This window comes from Cheilinus undulatus, linkage group 18 (genome assembly GCF_018320785.1).
Source record: "Cheilinus undulatus linkage group 18, ASM1832078v1, whole genome shotgun sequence".
In the NCBI taxonomy this organism is placed as follows: Eukaryota; Metazoa; Chordata; class Actinopteri; order Labriformes; family Labridae; genus Cheilinus; species Cheilinus undulatus.
In genome coordinates, this window is record NC_054882.1 from 44,190,559 (window position 1) to 44,208,003 (window position 17,445).

Genomic DNA, 17,445 nt, shown 5'->3' on the forward strand with positions numbered 1-17,445 from the left:
TAGGGTGAATATTTATTTAAAGTCCACATTTGGGCCCTAGCAAGTATGATTTTCTTCGGGTTACTGCTAAACGGTTTATAGTTGAGTGCTAACTTTCCCGTAATTCTTGAACACCTCATTTAACATTCCGTGAGGTCACGAGCGTGGAAGTCTTGCTGCGTTTATGGGCCGCTCGTAAAACGCCATTTCTCAAGTAGGACACTTTTCCGTTGTTTTTAATGTATTTCAGGTGTGATCTTGAAAAAATACCAACGTCTGTCGGTAGATATGAGTGATTCTGTTATCAGTATATCAGTGTATTGTTTGTCAGTCTAATAGGACCTAGAATTGCTGTGACACCAGCTCAATTATATAGCTTAATATAAATCTAACCTATAGCTCGCAGGGCTTTATTGGTTCTAGTGCTCTGAAGATTGGCTGCATGTTTTAGCTATTAAATAAAAGTCTGATACAGTTTTATGACACAAGTTGATTCCATGTATTGTTAAGACCAGGAGGGGTGGGGGGGGGGGGGGTGTCCCCCTTGTTAGCAAAATGACCAAACTGCATCCCCGTTGTTAACCTGCCTTCCCCTCTCTGTCAGGGCAGAGCAGCGATGCTTAGTTGAGTATGTTCTGCCTGACTCCTTGGTCCTTTACAGGGTTTCCCATTTATGTATTAAACTGCAGCGGATGTCTGATTAGCCCCCGTTTTCACATCGGCATTCCAATCCAGCATAACTTGACTGTCCCACGCAGGGCCGGTTCTGGGTATAGGCGAGAGGCGATGGGCTATAGGTGGTTGCCTAGGTCACCACGGTGAGGGGGGCGCCATCATGACCCCTGAACATTTTTAATAAGTCCACCAGTGTAACAGATCACCAGCTCCTGCACTCCTCTGACCTCTGCACCCCTCCTTAGTGAATCAGTCCAGCCTCACCTCGCTGCTCGCTCTCTCTCCCCCTGCACGCCCCCGGCACACGCACACTGGGAGCCCAGCAAGACGTTTAGAGAAAAAAAAGTTTTATTTTTCCTCGTTCACCCAGCACTGAGGGTAGGGGCTAACCCACTAACAAGGTGCATGAAGAGAATGTTGGATTGGTTATTGCAGCTTCAACTGGTAGCAACTGTAGCATCACTGGATCCTTTGACCCTTGGTGAAAAATGTCCCTGATTATTATCCTCTATAGTTACCCCTTTTTCAATGGCTGCATTTATGTGCAAAGTTTGCAATAACAGTAAAACCCCCAACCAGGCCCCATCTGACAGCTTTTACTGCACTGACAAGCATTGCATGCATTTGCCTGTTGTTGTGAAAATCAAACATCCTGTTTCTACGATGCACCAACAAGGATTTATAATCATTTAGGAAATTTGGATACCGAGTAAACCTCATGTGATGTCTGGATGCACCTCAGCGCCTTCAGTGTGTAATGATATCTGATAACCAGGCTGCATATGGAGGTGGTAGATAGATAGACACATAGATGGGTTAGATGGATCATTTCTGCAGTTTAAACCCAGAAGGAAAGTCAAATATCCAGGGACAGCTTACAAAACAGAGGACATTAAGAAATAAGAGCCAGTCTTTCAGCTCTCAAACAGATGTTCAGTTGGTAACATTCTGCCTTTTTTATATATTTAACATGACAACAAAAATAGAAAAAAGAAAACTACGTCAGGTCGGCAGTGAAAACGGATGAAGAGGAGTCGCTTGGTGAATGAATACCCAAAAAGCATCATGATCCCTGATAATACACTGAACGGCTCCTATGTGAACACAAACTGGAATTCAAGCACTAAAAACAAACTTTGGACAGTTTAGTTGTACTTTTTCTTGTTCCATGGAGAAAGAGGAGGTATAGACTGTGGTAGCTCTACTTTGTTAAAGCAGAATGAAAAGGCCCTGAGCAGTTGTCATATCCCTGAGAGGAGGTCTAAATATAGACACTTATTAATAGACTATCCCACCAGACCGGACCACTCTGTGTCTCTGCCCTGAAGACAACACAGCTCTGTGGGGAGAGGGGAATCTTTCTATGCTGTCTTTCTGTGTGCTGAACCCTCCTACAGGTGAGTTTACTGAACACAGAGGTCATTTTATTTATCTAAGGTCACGTTCTGGCTGTGTTGTTCATTAGTGGTTCTTAAACTGGGCTACGGGGGAATGAAACGTCCATAAACCCTTTTCACTGCAGATATTTTCACATGTGAACAACTAAACAAACTGGGAATCATTTCAAGGTGAGAATCTAAAAAGCTGACTTCATTGTGCTAACAAGCGTTTCAGTGTTGTAAAGCTGAAAACAACAAACAGCAGTAATACTGATTCACAGTATGAGACACACCCATACAATATAAATGAAAAACTAGCATTGAAATATTAAGACAAACATTACTGAAGATAAAACAGCATATAAAACACACTAAAGCTCACTGAAACATAAACATGCTACTACAAAACCCACTGCAGATCTCTGTGAATACACACATGAGAGAAATCTCTAATTTGGCTGATTTGGGAAAATTTCTTTGATATTTGAATGACAGAAACAAACAGGAAATGGGTGCAAAGTGGAAAGTCTAGCACTAGATATGAAATATACAGCCTGGTTTCTTTGTGATTGCATTCTGACAATATTTTCCTGGCTGGTTATCTAATAATTTTAACTTTGTTGTACTCAAAGACCCTGTAAAAAAAAACACACACACACACACACCCACACACACACACACAGAAATGCTGGAACAGGGTTGCTGGATGAAAACACTGAGATCTGTGTGTGACTGAATTTGATTTAGGATGGTCAGAAAGTTGTCCACCTCTTTCCTGGCTTGGTTTAATTTGGGCGGAGCAAATAAAGAAGCCCATGACATCACAGGCTGCTATGGAGACCTAACCCTACCCTCATTAGCCCACCCCTCTGATGCTGCAATGATTTACAGTAAATGATATAAATGAGCATCTCACTACAGTCTGCTTTTAGCCTATGTCACAGAGAGTTAACGGCCATTACATGCTGTTTTTGTTGATTGTGAGATAGATTTACCAACTCTATCAGCTACAGTGGCCTAAAAGCAGAGACATGTGTGCCAGAAAACAGTAAATGAAATTCTCTGCTGCAGAGCCAGGCAGCTACTCTGATCAGAGATCACGCAGGTGTCATTGCTGGAGTGCTTGTCTATCTTTTACTTGAACCAAATGCAGCAGGAACAAACACCGTACCTGCTGAAGGTGTGTTTAAATCCAGACTCCCCTTCTGTTTAGTCCTGGATGATTAAAGATGCAGATTGTGACTCTCTCTCTCCAAACAGCAGCAGTTCAATCCCTCATGTCTGTCAGTGTTGTGATGCTAAAAATGACTGCAGTATCTCCTTGGTTCCCAACCTGGGGTCCAGGACCCCCCGGGGAGGGCGCCAGAGATCTTAGGGGGGGCGCGAGGCTTTGTCTGTTCTAAACCTGCCAAAAATAGGTTTGCAAATATTGACTAAAACCATGATAAAGCAGTTATAAAGTAGTTCATACAAAGGTCTTTTGTTAAGAAAAGTATGCATGGACCTTTTTTAGGGTTTTATCAGTGGAACAATTAAAATCTATGTTGATTTTTGGCAGCAGTGTGTCACTTTTTCTTCTCTCCTGGGTCCTGGGGGGCTCCGCTTTTCTGAGGAGCGTGTGGGGGGGGGCTCCAAGGAAAAATGGTGGGAAACACTGCAGTATCTGATAATAGACACTAACAAGTCCATCACAATAAATGTCTTCCATGATCATTATCATATAAGACTTTTATTTCGAAGAGAAACATCAGGAAATGGAGTGTTTTCAGCAGCAACATAACAAAGAAAGACAAATGGGAGAAACTTAACTTCACATAACTCAGAAATAATGAATCCCTGGATAGTTCAGGATGAGGAATGAGCTCTGAATGTCTGTCATGACATAAATGGGATCATTTCTCTGGTGGCTTGAACAAAGAGAGTCGTAACAGCACTCAGATGATTCCTCCATTCAGGCTGATTTTTTTCTTTTAAAGGATTGTATTTCTGTTGAGTGGGCGTGGCTTTGACTCATTCACACACTCACATCGTCCTAGCTCAGATTTTATTGCCTCATTTTCATGAATTCGAAGCTCACTTTTCTAAACTTAGGGATGTTTTCATGACTGAAATGTTGCTTGGTGGTTCATATCAACGCCGCCTGTAATACAGCAAACCTCTTTTTTCTGACTTTACAGCGACATTCAGGCAAAATAAAAAGTAGAAAGACAAAGAAAGTGGGTCACTAGATCAAGTACTGGCTCAAATCTGTCCCATTCAGTGAGTCAGTAAGCAGATTAACTGCTAAGGTACTTAGCCAGAACAGAAAGTATCTCCAACTCTAGAAAAACTAACATTTGTGCTGCATGACAGTTATTTTGTGTTTTTTTTTCTCATCAGCATGGGTGACATCCAGCAGTTTGAACAGGACTTCTACCAGACCAGATATTACATAGACGACCAGGGTCAAACTGTGGCGTACTACGATAACTACGATTCTACAAGCCCGGCTTATTACGACGAGTGAGTCCACACTTTGAGGGAACATCCTCTATTCTGCCTCTCGTGTTTGACTTCCTTTTTAAATCAGATACACACCTGACCATGAACATATTATCCTACTGCAGAAACATTCAGTGGGTTGTTGCTTTGCTCTTGTGCTCATTAAAAAGAATGTAAGCTCTGGGGCTGTGTGTGTGCAGAGAGGTTTCTCTCCACTCAGTGGGTTAGCACTTGGATGAAGAAAGAAAAATACCGCAATGATCAATGAGGATTTTAAAAGTAAGGTTTAACATTAATTGAGAACTAAAATCAATTCAGCATGTTTGTAGACGACCCACGGAAACACAGAGTGTGTCTTTGTGATGGTTGTATGTTTTCTGTGTTGTTCCAGGGGATCACAGGCCTTCATGCCGGATGTCCTGGATCCTTCCATGCAGCAGGAGTACACCGGACAGTTCTACCAACCTCAGATGCCTTCTGGGACTGTGGAAAACACAGGGATGGACTCTCCCGAAGAGGAACCCCCCCTTCTAGAGGGTAAACAGATATTACACTCTTTCAAAACTTAAAATGCATGAAAAATTGTAAAGAAAGAGTCAACCCACCCGCAGGCAGGGAAATGCAAGATATCCAGTTGCAGCTCAAAAACACGACATAGACGTCTCCTCCATTTAGGCACGTGCATATTAGATGAGTGACGTGTTTACTGACACTACAGATGTCAGCGGGCATAGTGAGGTGTCAGAGCGGACTTGATATCACAATCAGCCTTATTGGCCAACTACGTAACAAGGAATCTGACTTTGGTTAGCTTCCCTCTCAATGTGCAGGAAATACACATGAAATCCAATAATACTAGACCTTAAACATATCACAGTTATGATTTAGATATGTACAAACTTTAGTTGGTATTATTTGTAGTTCTTCTAATGACAGATAACATGACAGGCTACAGTAGGTACAATATGTTTACTAAAAGAACAATGTGTCAGCTGTACAAGTGGAAACTGAGCTGAAATAACTGGTTTCTATTCTGGCGTCACAGCCACAGACCCAAACAGTTGATCAAATAACCTGAGGAGGAACAGCCCGTAGCAAGGCTTGCATTGCAACACGGTGCCACACAGAGGCTTTCTGGGTAAAATGAAACACTTCAGATATTTTGGATAGATTGTACATTTGAGCCAACACAATATTTTGGTTTATTTTTCACCTAAAACAACTAAACTAGACTGAGGAAGTGCACCCATCTGTTATGCTGTGTGGCCTAGCTTTCCTGACAGAAGTACCTCATATGGCCTAATTTAAAAATACCAAAATGTCCCTTTAATGCTGCATGCTTCTCACAAAGAATCCTGGGCATGCTCAGAGCATTAACCAGGAGGCCCACTTTAACAGCTTTTCTCCTACACAGTGGTAAATTCATCCACTAAACCAAAGTTAATGTTTACTGTTTAGTAATAACACTGTATGGAGTGCTGTTGTTTTCTAATCAGACGGTTCGATTCCAAACAAGGAATAAAGCAGGAGGTGGGCAGAGCTACGTAGCACGTCTGGTATCTACTCCTGGAAATGCCTAGTGGGGCCACAGTGTTACAGGAGACGGGATGAGAGATCCATTCTTGGGGTGAATTTGGGCAATTGAACTTGCAGCTGAAATCAGAGAATAAACAATCATGGCCCGTCATAAGTGAGGAATACAAAACATGTATGTGATACAGCAACAGAACGGCGGCTTTCAGCAGTTCATGCTTTTTTTAGCAGCAGGTGTTTCAATGGAAAAAAATTCTCTCACTTTAAAAACTGTTGGAAATGTTGGAGGTAATATGAGTACTCAACTGAAACGCAAATGAAGGAGTAGCCATTGTTAGTTGTCGCTCAGAGGAAATTCTTATTGTTCTGTTGAGAGTGCCCTGAAATTTGTAAAAATATAACTCCCTCTAGCAATGAGAAAAAAACCCTAACCCAAAGTTGGCTATCCCTGCTCTGACAGTTGTTAAGTCCTTGGCACTGTCTGCATAATGGGGAACATCCAGGAGTGTTAGAGGTCTGTATCTGATCAAACAGCCGCTGGTTCTTAGACTGCTCTTCTTCCCATCCAAAAGATGCTCAATGATAGCGGAAAGTTCATGTAGGTGAACGACGTGGTGACGTTTACAGGAGGTAACTGCACTCAGGCTCAGTTTGGCCTTCAGCAACGTGAGTGAAGGCCAGCAGAGGACTTGGGGGGGGGGGCTAATTGGGTTCTGGCATGCTATGTGGTGACTGGGCCTAGTGTGTGTGTCATAGATCCCATTAACACCATTTCATCGTGTTGAGGGACATATCCAGTCTCCATATTCAAAGACAGATGGTTCTGGGATTTCAGTTATTGTGCATGCCAGCAAATCATTTGATTTTTCTTTCTTTTCTTGGTGCAGAGCTTGGCATCAACTTTGACCACATCTGGCAGAAGACTCTGACAGTGTTAAACCCTTTTAAGCCAGCAGATGGCAGCATCATGAATGAAACAGATCTGACAGGTCCCATCCTCTTCTGCATCGCACTCGGGGTCACGTTAATGATGGTGAGTCGCAGCATGCCCTCAGCGTATGACCATGGGCTCGTAGCCTCTGCAGCCTCTCCAGTGTCACATACAGCAGGCTCAGTTGAGTTCTTTTTCATTCTTTTCTCAGGCTGGTAAAGTCCATTTCGGTTATGTGTATGGGACCAGTGCCACTGGCTGCACCGGGATGTACATCCTCCTCAGTCTGATGAGTTCTCTAGCTGTGTCGTTTGGATGTGTGGCTAGTGTCCTGGGTTACTGCCTCCTGCCCATGGTGGCCCTCTCTGCTTTCGCCGTCTTCTACTCATTACAGTGAGTCCATTCAGTGTCTTTTATTCTTTCTGTTTTTAGGAGTTAAAACTCTAAGCAGAGTCGTCTCCAGATGTTATTTATTTATTTATTTATTTATTGTTTACTGGGGTGGCCTCCTGGGGCTCTCACTTATGCAGTGATGACAGAAAAGACTATACGATACAACATGGTTTAATAAAATGCAATGCAATACAATACAATACGGTATGATGTGTTGCAATACCATACCATACTGTAAACTTTATTGTCCCCTTAGGGTAGTTTGTCTTGGACTCTGAGTACTGCACACATACTTCTAGAGAATAGCAGATGTATCATAAATGAATCAGTAGCAACAGTAACCCACATGTACACAGAGCTGCACTGATTAAAGATCCACATATATTGCATATAATAATTGATTAGGGGAGAGTGTGCAGAGGGTGAGAAGGGAGGAGAATTCATCAATAAAATTCTTGTTGGGTTTGGGTGGATGATAAACGGTGGCTAGTACAGTTGGAGTTGGTCCATTCACTTGTAAGACCAGTGATTCAAATGACTTGAATGTTGGGACAGAGAGAGGCGAGACCCTCCAGTTCTCGCGGTGAATTATCACGAGACCTCCTCCCTGACCAGTGAGGCGGGGCTTACAGACGTAAACAAACCTAGGTGGTGTAGACTCATTCAGCTGGGAAAAGTCGTTGGTTTGCTGCCATGACTCTGTCAAGCACAAAAAATCCAGTTTACGGTCTAGGAGGAGGTCCTGGAGAAGGAGTCTTTTGCCCATGAACGAGCGGATGTGGAATAGTCCAAAACTGACGTCGCTGAGATCGGAGGTGGTGACATGGCTAGCTGACCAGGCAAGGTTGGCTAACGCACCACAGTTCCCTTTTCTCCTGGGTTTTATCTGCGGATGACGAGTTGTAGACAATGTGGAGTTAATGTCGTTGGTGTGGAAGCTCCAATGGGACCCCGGGTGGATGTATTTCCGACAGGGAAGGAGAGCAATGTCTGGGAAGAGGTACAGCACCGGCGGTGGATCCTACAGGTGGAGCCGCAGCCGGAGGAGCTCAGCAGCGGTGAATTGGAGAAGGGCTGTCGATGGTCCTAGTACACTGGATGGGACAATCTAAACGAGGACAAACCATACAGCCAGTCAGCTGATCCACATAATGGACAGATGGAGGTTGTAGCCAGCAGGACAGCCAGGTAAGGAGTGAAAGTTCAGCGACACGCCACAGGTAGAGAAATCAAACACTCAAACATTTACTGCAGACTGTCCATTAACCAATACGGCCAGATCAGGGACTCAACAATTCTGCACTAGCTTGGTCCAAAGCCTATTAGGCCGCAAGACCACAAATAATGAAAGTTAGTTAGTTAGCAGCAGCGGCAGCAAGTCGTACCATTCACTCACCCATATAACACGTGCATATCAAATAATCCCCATCCTTGTCATGAACCATGGACTGAACACAGACAAACAAGGACCCAAAATGCAGACACAGGAGACAGGTGATCGTGGAGCAAAAATCAGAATCTTCAATACAGTCCGAAGTCAAACCAGGGATCCAAAAACTCACAGGCAAAGGTACAATTCAGGTAGCAGGCTGGAGCAGAGTCGGTAAGGCAGACGAGGTCGTGATCAACAGAACTAGACAAGAGTAAACAAGAGTGCTGGTACGAGACTGAGAAGGTCAACGGACTAACAACGGAGGTGAGAGTGCAGGTGAGTAATATACTGTGGCTAATTAGTGATGCAGGACCAGCGTGAGGAGCAGCGTGCAGGACGGAGAGCAGGAAAGGGGGGAGACGAGGTGAGTGACACACGAGGTATGGAGAGTCAGTGAGGAAAAGGCGGGGCGAGGTGAGTGGAGCATGATCAATCTAAAACAGAAAAGAGAAATTAGAACATGCAAAAACAAAGCAGACATGAATGTGAGAAAAAATAAAAGTGGAAAATAAACTTAACAGACAAGGATCGTGACAGTGCCCCCCCCCCCCCCAAGGGCCGGCTCCCGACGGCCCATTAACATCAGGATGCGCAGCGTGGAAATCATGGATGAGGGAGGGGTCCATAATGAAGCGGGAGGGAATCCAGGAATGTTCCTCTGGGCCATAACCCTCCCAATCCACGAGATACTGGAGACCCCAACCACGGCGACGAGCGGCCAGCAGCTTCCTGACCGTGAACACAGGGTCACCATTGATGAGTCGGGCGGGAGGAGGGGGCTTGGCTGGAGGGACCAGAGCGCTGTCTTTGGTGGGCTTTACTTGGCTGACATGAAAGGCTGGGTGAATCTGCATTGACCTGGGGAGCTTTAACTTCACTGTGACGGGGTTGATGGCCTTAGAGATGGGAAATGGACCAACAAACCTGGGTGCGAGCTTACGGCACTGGACACGCAGAGACAGATGACGAGTCGAGAGCCAAACCTTTTGTCCATCCCTGTATTCCGGAGCGGGAGCCCTCTTGCGGTCCGCTGCAGATTTGTATGCAGAAGATCTCTTGACGAGGTTCCGCCTTGGCATCATGGTAGACATCATGGTAGACATCATCAACACCTCATTATCATCTGGAATTGTCCCCTCATCCTTCAAAACTGCCTCAGTAACCCCCATCATCAAGAAGCCCGGGTCAGACCCGGAGGACCTCTCCAACTATCGACCGATCTCCAACCTTCCCTTCATCAGCAAAATTCTCGAAAAAGCAGTAGCTGCCCATCTTCAGCAACACATGTCCAACCATGAGCTCCATGAACCTCTTCAATCAGGATTTCGCACTCACCACAGCATTGAGACCGCCCTTATCAAAATAACCAATGACCTCCTCACAGCTGCAGATTCTGGACACATCAGCCTCCTCATCCTCCTTGACCTAACCGCTGCCTTCGACACAATATCCCACACCGTCCTCCTTGACCGCCTGCCTCACCATCTTGGCATCACTGGTACAGCTCTCTCCTGGTTTCACTCATATCTCTCACAAAGAAAACAGTTTGTTACCATCGGCACCTCTCACTCATCCCCCGCCCCAGTTAACCAGGGCGTGCCTCAAGGCTCTGTTCTTGGACCTCTCCTTTTCACCATCTACATGCTTCCCCTTGGACAGATTATTCACAAACACGGTCTCAGCTTCCACTCTTATGCAGATGACACCCAACTCTATCTCAGCACCAAACCATCCACTCAGCTCCCTCCCCACTCCCTGGTAAACTGCCTCCACGACATCAAAGCCTGGATGACCTCTAACCAACTCAAACTCAACAGCAATAAAACAGAGCTCATGGTGGTGGCCCCCAAAGCGCTGCTGCAGAAGGTTGGAGATCTCATGCTCCATGTGGGGACCTCCATCTGTCCATCCTCCGAGGTCCAAACCTGGGCGTCATCCTGACTCCACCCTCTCCTTCCAGTCCCACATAAAGTCTGTCACCAAATCTGCCTTCTATCATATCAAGAACATGTCAAGACTCAGTCGATCACTCCCTGATTCTGTGGCTGAAACACTCATTCATGCTTTCATAACCTCCCGCCTGGACTACTGTAATGGAGTCCTGTCTGGAGTTCCCAGCAAAACCCTGGACAGGCTTCAGTACGTCCAAAACTCTGCAGCTAGAGTTCTCACCCGCACTAGACCCTGGCAACACATCACTCCGACCCTCATCCACCTCCACTGGCTCCCTATCAAGTCCCATATCAACTACAAAGTCCTCCTCCTCACATACAAATCTCTCCATGCTCTGGCTCCCCAGTACCTTTCTGATCTCCTCCATCCATACACACCATCCCGCAACCTTCCATCTTCAGACACCGGCCTACTTTCCATGCCCAAAACCAAACTCCGAACCTATGGAGACAGAGCCTTCAGTGCTGCAGCTCCCACCCTCTGGAACACTCTTCCTGCAGACATTCGTAGCGCTCCATCTCTGGACATTTTCAAAAAACATCTCAAGCACCACCTGTTCACCACAGCCTACAGTCTTCACTAAACCACCCCTTACACTCATCCTACCCCTCACATAGTTTGTCCATGTCTATGTGTTCCTGTAAAGCATCCTTGGGTTTCTTGAAAGGCGCTATATAAATTCAAGATATTATTATTATTATTAGGTCCTCCTGCATCTCCGGACCAGAGTTAATGCAGACGGGACTGTGGATTCAGAGTCTATGGAGGGGAACAGAGGTGGTTGAAAACCATGCACTACATGAAATGGAGAAAAATCAGTGGAAGAGGTAGGTAGGGTGTTGTGTTCAAATTCCAACCAAATTAATTTTTCAGACCATGAAGAAGGCTCCTGGGAAGCAAGGCAGCGCAAACCTGTCTCCAGCTCCTGGTTAAGGTGCTCAGATTGGCCGTTAGTGTGGGCGTGGAAACCTGAAGAGCGGGAGATGAATTGGGGTCCTCTGTCAGACACAATGTCTGTGGGGAAACCATGGAGTCTGAACACATTATTAAGCATGATCTCGGCCATTTCTTTGGCTGAGGGCAACTTTGGCAGAGGAACAAAATGTACCATTTTCCATTTTCTGTGGTGTTACCTGCAGACGGGGGCAGTCCTGTGACAAAGTCCATGGAGAGGTGTGACCAGGGTCTCTTAGGAATAGGTAAAGGTCTAAGCTCTCCCACTGATTTCTGTTTGGGAGATTTGCAGGTGGCACAGATGGTACATGCATTGATATATTCAGTAACCTCTCTTTTCATGTTAGGCCACCAGAATCTTTGAGCGATAACGAATAGAGTCTTGGAGATGCCAGGGTGACATGAGGTCTTGAGTGTGTGAGTCCAACCTATTACTGCACCCCTTAACTCAGGTACAACAAATAATTTCCCCTCGGGACAATCTGGGGGGCTCTTGACCTGATCTAAAGCTTCCCTGACTCAGTCAGCTATCTCCCACGACAGTGTGGAAACAAAACAAGAGGGGGATAACACGGACTTGGGCGGAGAGTTAAAATTAGCAGAGTCAAATAAGCGAGATAGGGAGTCAGGCTTGACATTCTTGGAGCCAGGTCTAAAAGTAATAGTGAAACTAAATCTGTCAAAAATAAAGACCACCTGGCTTGCCAGGCATTTAACCTCTTGGCCGTCTTAAGATACTCGAGGTTTTTATGATCTGTCCAAACTTGGATCAGGTGAGTGGCTCCCTCCAGCCAATGTCTCCACTCTTGCAGAGCCAGTTTTACCACCAGCAGCTCCCTGTCACCTACGTCATAATTACGCTCTGCTTGAGACAATTTCTTTGACAGATAGGCACATGGGTGCAATTTACCATCTATGGGACTCATCTGGGACAATATGGCACCAACTCTGACATCAGAGGCATCTACCTCTACAATAAACTGCTGGCTGGAGTCTGGAAGAGTTAGGACAGGGGCTGTCGTGAAGTGCTCTTTTAGGACCCTGAACGCAGATTGGCACTCTGGGCTCCAGACAAATGGCCTGTGAGGAGAAGTGAGGGCATGCAGGGGTGAGGCTACAGCACTGTAATTACGGATAAATTTGCAGTAAAAGTTAGCAAAACCTAGGAACCTTTGAACGTCCTTACGGGACTTGGGAGTGGGCCAACTGGCTACAGCTGTGACTTTATCAGGGTCCATCTTTATCTCTCCCTCAGCGAACACAAACCCCAGGAAAAACACAGTGGGTTTGTGAAACTCACACTTCTTAGCTTTGACAAACAGCTGATTCTGCAGCAGCCTCTGGAGGAGCAAACGGACATGCTGTCTGTGAGATTCTTCATTGGGAGAAAAGATCAAGATGTCATCAAGGTACACAAAGACAAAAATGTTGAAATATTCTCTCAAGACATCATTAACAAGATTCTGAAAGACAGTGGGGGCATTGGTTAAGCCAAAAGGCATGACTAGATATTCGTAGTGACCAGCAGGCGTATTAAAGGCAGTTTTCCACTCATCTCCTTCTCTGATTCTGATAAGGTGATAAGCATTACGGAGGTCTAACTTGGTAAAAACCTTGGCGCCATCAAGAAGCTCAAGTGCAGTGGAGATTAGTGGGAGAGGATACCGGTTCTTGACTGTAACATTGTTTAAACCTCTATAATCAATACATGGGCGAAGGGTCTTATCCTTCTTATCTACAAAGAGGAAGCCTGCCCCTGCTGGAGAGGTGGAGGGTCTAATGATCCCAGCAGCGAGGGAATCTTGGATGTAGCTCTCCATAGCGGTGGGTTCAGGTGCTGTGAGAGAATAGAGTCTTCCCCGGGGAGGGGAGGAGTCAGGCACCAGGTCGATGGCACAGTCATAATCACGGTGCGGTGGGAGAGAGGTTGCCCTGCTTTTACTAAAAACCTCGGCTAAGTCACGGTAGCAGGAGGGAGCGTTAACGAGATCAAGGTTTTGGTTAGCTGGTTCAATGATTGTCCTTTTAAAAAAACAGGCACTTCTACATTTCTCCCCCCATCCCCGGATCTGTCCTGTGACCCAGTCTAACTGGGGGCTGTGTAGCGCTAACCAAGGGTGACCAAGAATAACATCATGTGACATGCCCTGAAAAACATGGAAACTGATCCTTTCAGTGTGCGAGTTTGGGAGCTTTACTTGGACTGTCTGAGTGCGATGTGTTATCTTGCCCTGCAGGGAGCCATCTACGGCTTTCACCTCCAAGAGACGGGGGAGTCTAAACAGGTTCAACGCTAGAATCCTGGTGAGACGAGAGTGAATCAGGTTAGCTTCTGCCCCAGAGTCAATTAGAGCGGACACAGAGATACTGTAGGGATTTGAAATTAGTTCTGTTTGGGGCCGGATGTGATTAACTGTGTTCACCGTGACGACTTCACTCACCGGCAGTTGTTGTCTCTTGGGGTACAGGGCGGCCTTAACGTGACACTCATGACATGACCTAATTGGCCGCAATAAAAACATCTCCCATCCCTCTGTCGGCGGAGCCTCTCATCTAGGGATAGGCGGGTGCGGCCCAATTGCATGGGCTCCTCGGCGGTGGGACCCGGAGGCACGAGGGCAGAGGGGTGTGGTCGACTCGGTGCAGAGAGGTTGGCGGAGTCTCTCCTCCAACTCCGTGGAGGGGACACACGGTAGGTGAGACGTCCTTTCTCTCTCTCCCTTTCTGACAGGCGATGGTCAATCTTGATGGCGAGGGCGATGAGTGGATCTAGCTCTGCAGGAAGATCGATGGTGATCATGGCATTCTTGATGGGCTCCGAGAGCCCCTGGAAAAAGGCGTCTGTGAGGGCAGCAGGGTTCCAGCCGCTCTCAGCGGCCAGAGTGCAGACCTCGATGGCGAAGTCGGCCACGCAGCGTCTCCCCTGCTTCAGCCTGAGGAGAGCGTGAGAAGCTTCATGCCCTGGGGAGGTCTGTTGGAACACCTGCTGGAGAGCTTGAGTGAAGGCAGCCAGAGACAAGCAGACAGCTGATCTGCACGTCCACTCCGCTGTGGCCCAAGCTGCAGCGCATCCAGAGAGGTGGGACAGGATATACGCTACCTTGGCTCGGTCTGAGGGGAAGGCTGAGGCATGGAGCTCGAAATGGAGTTCACACTAGGTCAGGAATGGCCTAACATCACCGGAATCACCAGAAAACTTCTCAGTTCGGCAGAGCTGCAGCGCGGAGGGAGACACAGGCGGAGCAGGCGAGGGCTCGGTGTCTGGAGCAGGAAGCGTGGCAGGAGTGACGACAGAATCAGTGGCAGGTTTGCTGTCTCTGTGAAGCAGCTGAGTGAGGGAGTTCAGCTGTGCGCTCAGGCTGTGGATCAGCGCCTCCTGGTGCATACTCATCTCCTTAATGTAGGAGTGCATGGAGGAGAGCTGCTCTTCCTGCTGCGTGATCCTTTGGCCCTGGACCTTCAGAGCGTGACGGACAGAGTCTGCTGGGTCCATTCTGGTTAGTCTGTTCTGTCATGAACCATGGACTGAACACAGACAAACAGGACCCAAAATGCAGACACAGGAGACAGGTGATCGTGGAGCAAAAATCAGAATCTTTAATACAGTCCGAAGTCAAACCAGGGAATCCAAAAACTCACAGGTAGAGGTACAATTCAGGGAGCAGGCTGGAGCAGAGTCGGTAAGGCAGACGAGGTCGAGATCAGTAGAACTAGACGAGAGTAAACAAGAGTGCTGGTTCGAGACTGAGAAGGTCAACAGACAAACAAAGGAGGACAGTGAGCAGGTGAGTATTATACTATGACTAATTAGTGATGCAGGACCGGTGTGAGGAGCAGCGTGCAGGGCAGAGAGCAGGAGAGGGAGGAGACGAGGTGAGTGACACAAGAGGTAAGGAGAGTCAGCGAGGAAAAGGCGGGGCGTGGTGAGTGGAGCGTGATCAATCTAAAACAGAAAAGAGAAATTAGAACATGCAAAAATAAAGCAGACATGAATGTGCGAAAAACATAAAAGTGGAAAATGAACTTGACAGACAGGGATCGTGACAATCCTAGAACATTTTGGAAAGTCCTGCCCTGCCAAAATGGTTGTATTGGAGGTTTCCCAGATGAATGAGAGATATATCCACGCAATGGATACGAAACAGTCCATCTGTCACGCCAGCTTTAAAAAACAACTTAACGTAGCGGGTTTCTAATATTCTGTGGTTTACAAGTCTTTCAGAGTAAAGGTGAGGTTTACTGATAGCAGTACCTTTTTGTCTCCACAGAGATGTCCTTGGCACAGTTCTGGCCCTGTTGGGGATCTGTTGGTGTAGTTTTTCAGCCTCAAAGATCTTCAGCTCCACACTTGCGATGGAGGGTCAGCAGCTCCTGGTGGCTTATCCTTGTGCTCTACTCTATGGGCTTTTTGCTCTTCTAACTGTGTTTTAGTAACAACAAACCTTTATTTATGCCCCAATGCTTAGTTTTATTTGTATTTCTTCTATTGAACATTCAGTGAGATTGGAGCTCTGGACCTGATTAAAAAAGGAAAGACTCAGAGGGGTTTGAGGGGGATGTGGTGGATAATTCTATTTTAGACCCTTAGCTATATGCAAATGGAATCAATTTTCTTGCAAAGAAAACTGAAATGTATAATGTTTTTTTTTTGTACATCACTTCACATATCAAGGTCTGATTTACTTGTTGTGTTATCATGCGATATTCAAGCAACACTTCTATGAATAAAGATGTCTGTGCTCCTGTGAAATGACAAATCCCTGCTGGTTTGATGGTGTCATTTTGAAATCTTGATAAATTACTCCAAGATTATATTCACTGTGTGTGATTAAAGTCTATTCTGCACTTGTATTTGAACGAGTTAGTTTTTTATTTGGTTATTATGGAGATGCAAGGTTCATTCTCATAAAGTATAATGTCCAAAGCAAGGATGTGTAAATGTGCAGAAATCACTTTTTAACTTAATACAACCCCAGTTCCAAAAATGTTGGGGCATAGTGTAAAATTACAGCAGGATGAGAAGATTAGCAAATCTCATAAACCCAGCACAACCAAAACAACATATCAGATGCTGACACTGAAATGTTTTGCCATTTCATGAAGCAATATTTTTTATTCTAATTTGATGGCAGCAACACACTTCAGAAAGTAGGGACAAGGCAACAACAGGCTGGAAAAGTGTGTGGTACTATTGAAAAAAAGCTGTAGGAGCAACAGTTCAGTAACATGACTGAGTCTAAAGGAGCATTTCCTAGCCAAAGGTCAATGTTGGATGTTCAGGATCTTCAGGCCCTAGGTGGCGCTGCATTAAAACACAGCTGTGATTCTGTAGTGAAATCACTGCATGGGCTCAGGAACATTCCAGAAATCATCGTCTGTCAACACAGTTGGCCGTGCCATCCACCAATGACAGTTAAAGCTGATCATGGAGAGAAGAAGCCATATGTGACCAGGATCCAGAAACACCGTGGTCCGTCTTCTCTGGACCAAAGCTCATTTAACATGGACTGAGGAAACATGGAAAACTGTTCTGTGGTCAGAGGAGACATGGAAAACTGTTCTGTGGTCAGAGGAAACATGGAAAACTGTTCTGTGGTCAGAGGAAACATGGAAAACTGTTCTGTGGTCAGAAGAACCACAGACGCCGTGTCCTGTGGACTAAAGAGGATCTGGAGCATCCAGCTGGTTCTCCTGGCTCAGGTCTAAAGCCTGCGTCTCTGATGGTATGGGGTTGC

The 17,445-nt window shown here is 46.0% G+C and overlaps 1 protein-coding gene across 3 annotated transcripts; it reads left to right on the forward strand.

Annotated features, from left to right (window-relative positions):
• Window positions 1-723: 723 nt before the first annotated feature.
• LOC121526442 (protein YIPF7-like) lies at window positions 724-16,506 on the forward strand. 3 transcript variants are annotated; one of them, XM_041813036.1, is made up of 6 exons: window positions 724-2,051; window positions 4,413-4,535; window positions 4,906-5,051; window positions 6,935-7,080; window positions 7,190-7,371; window positions 15,979-16,506. In XM_041813036.1, the coding sequence occupies exons 2-6, from the start codon at window positions 4,414-4,416 to the stop codon at window positions 16,139-16,141; spliced, it is 759 nt and encodes a 252-aa protein (XP_041668970.1). In that variant the 5' UTR covers window positions 724-2,051; window position 4,413; the 3' UTR covers window positions 16,142-16,506. The 3 variants fall into 3 exon arrangements, with proteins under 3 accessions (XP_041668970.1, XP_041668972.1, XP_041668973.1); XM_041813038.1 differs by lacking the exon at window positions 724-2,051 and adding an exon at window positions 4,685-4,793 and having other exon boundaries at window positions 4,464-4,535; XM_041813039.1 differs by lacking the exon at window positions 724-2,051 and adding an exon at window positions 4,640-4,793 and having other exon boundaries at window positions 4,483-4,535.
• Window positions 16,507-17,445: the final 939 nt, after the last annotated feature.

What these genes read in the sequence shown, in the direction of transcription:
- LOC121526442 (XM_041813036.1), top strand. Translation starts at nt 4,414, where the DNA reads ATGGGTGACATCCAGCAGTTTGAACAGGACTTCTACCAGACCAGATAT. An exon ending in GGAACCCCCCCTTCTAGAGG is followed by an intron (nt 5,052 to 6,934) that starts GTAAACAGATAT and finishes TTCTTGGTGCAG; the next exon opens with AGCTTGGCATCAACTTTGAC. An exon ending in GCCGTCTTCTACTCATTACA is followed by an intron (nt 7,372 to 15,978) that starts GTGAGTCCATTC and finishes TTGTCTCCACAG; the next exon opens with AGATGTCCTTGGCACAGTTC.